The sequence below is a fragment of the Monoraphidium neglectum genome (genome assembly GCF_000611645.1).
Source record: "Monoraphidium neglectum strain SAG 48.87 unplaced genomic scaffold scaffold04686, whole genome shotgun sequence".
In the NCBI taxonomy this organism is placed as follows: Eukaryota; Viridiplantae; Chlorophyta; class Chlorophyceae; order Sphaeropleales; family Selenastraceae; genus Monoraphidium; species Monoraphidium neglectum.
In genome coordinates this window covers 3,533-4,251 of record NW_014008943.1, presented here as the reverse complement: position 1 = coordinate 4,251, position 719 = coordinate 3,533, and the positions used below count along the sequence as shown (strand labels likewise).

The window sequence follows — 719 nt, the reverse complement described above, 5'->3', positions numbered from 1 at the left end:
GAGGGGGATGGACCGGCAGCATCGGGTCTGCTTGCAGTCCTTGCGCTGGTGCTGGTCAGCAGGGGGTGCGTGATCAGCGGCGCAACACACTGACGTGCACCAGCTGAGAGACGAACCCCAAACACGCCCCCATCACATGACGCCTCACCGACCCCCTGGCCGCCCTCCCTACTCCATGCTGTCTTCGACGACACCAACCCCGCCCCCCACCTGGATGGTCTTGCCCAGCCCCATCTCGTCCCCCAGGATGCCCCCGGCCCTCTGGGTGTGCAGCTCCCACAGCCACTTGACCGCCGTCCTCTGGTAGTCAAACAGGCGCGACCACAGCCACCCGGGGACGCGGAAGCCGCCGTCAAACACGGCGTCCTCCTCCTCCTCACCATCACTGCCGCCGTTGCCACCCTCCCGCTGCCCCGGCTGCTGCTGCTGCTCCTCCCGCCTCGGGCCCTGCCCCTGCCTGGGCGCTTTATCGCCATTTGCCGCCGACCCCGTGCGCCGCCCGCCACCGCCGCCGCCGCTGCCGCTGCTGCCGCCCCGCATCGCCTCCCAGCGGTCCAGCCGCGCCCTGAAGGCGCCCTCGTCCACGTCATCAAACTCCGCCCCCTCTGCCTCCTCCGCGGCCGCCTCGGCCTCCGCAACCTCCGAGTCCTCGTCGGACCCGCCCTCGGCCGACGCGCTGCCCCTGCCGCTGCCGCCGCCGCCGTCGCGCCGCCGCAGCC

The 719-nt window shown here is 72.3% G+C and overlaps 1 protein-coding gene across 1 annotated transcript in view; it reads right to left on the bottom strand.

The window, feature by feature from the left end:
• Positions 1–168: 168 nt before the first annotated feature.
• The window catches only part of MNEG_14689 (DNA excision repair protein ERCC-6), a gene marked incomplete at both ends in the record, with an annotated part of 2,948 nt that continues 2,397 nt past the window's right edge, over positions 169–719 (bottom strand). The window contains one exon of the mRNA XM_014036839.1: positions 169–688. Within this exon, the coding sequence (XP_013892293.1) occupies positions 169–688 (520 nt within the window). The remainder of the gene's footprint in view (positions 689–719) is intronic.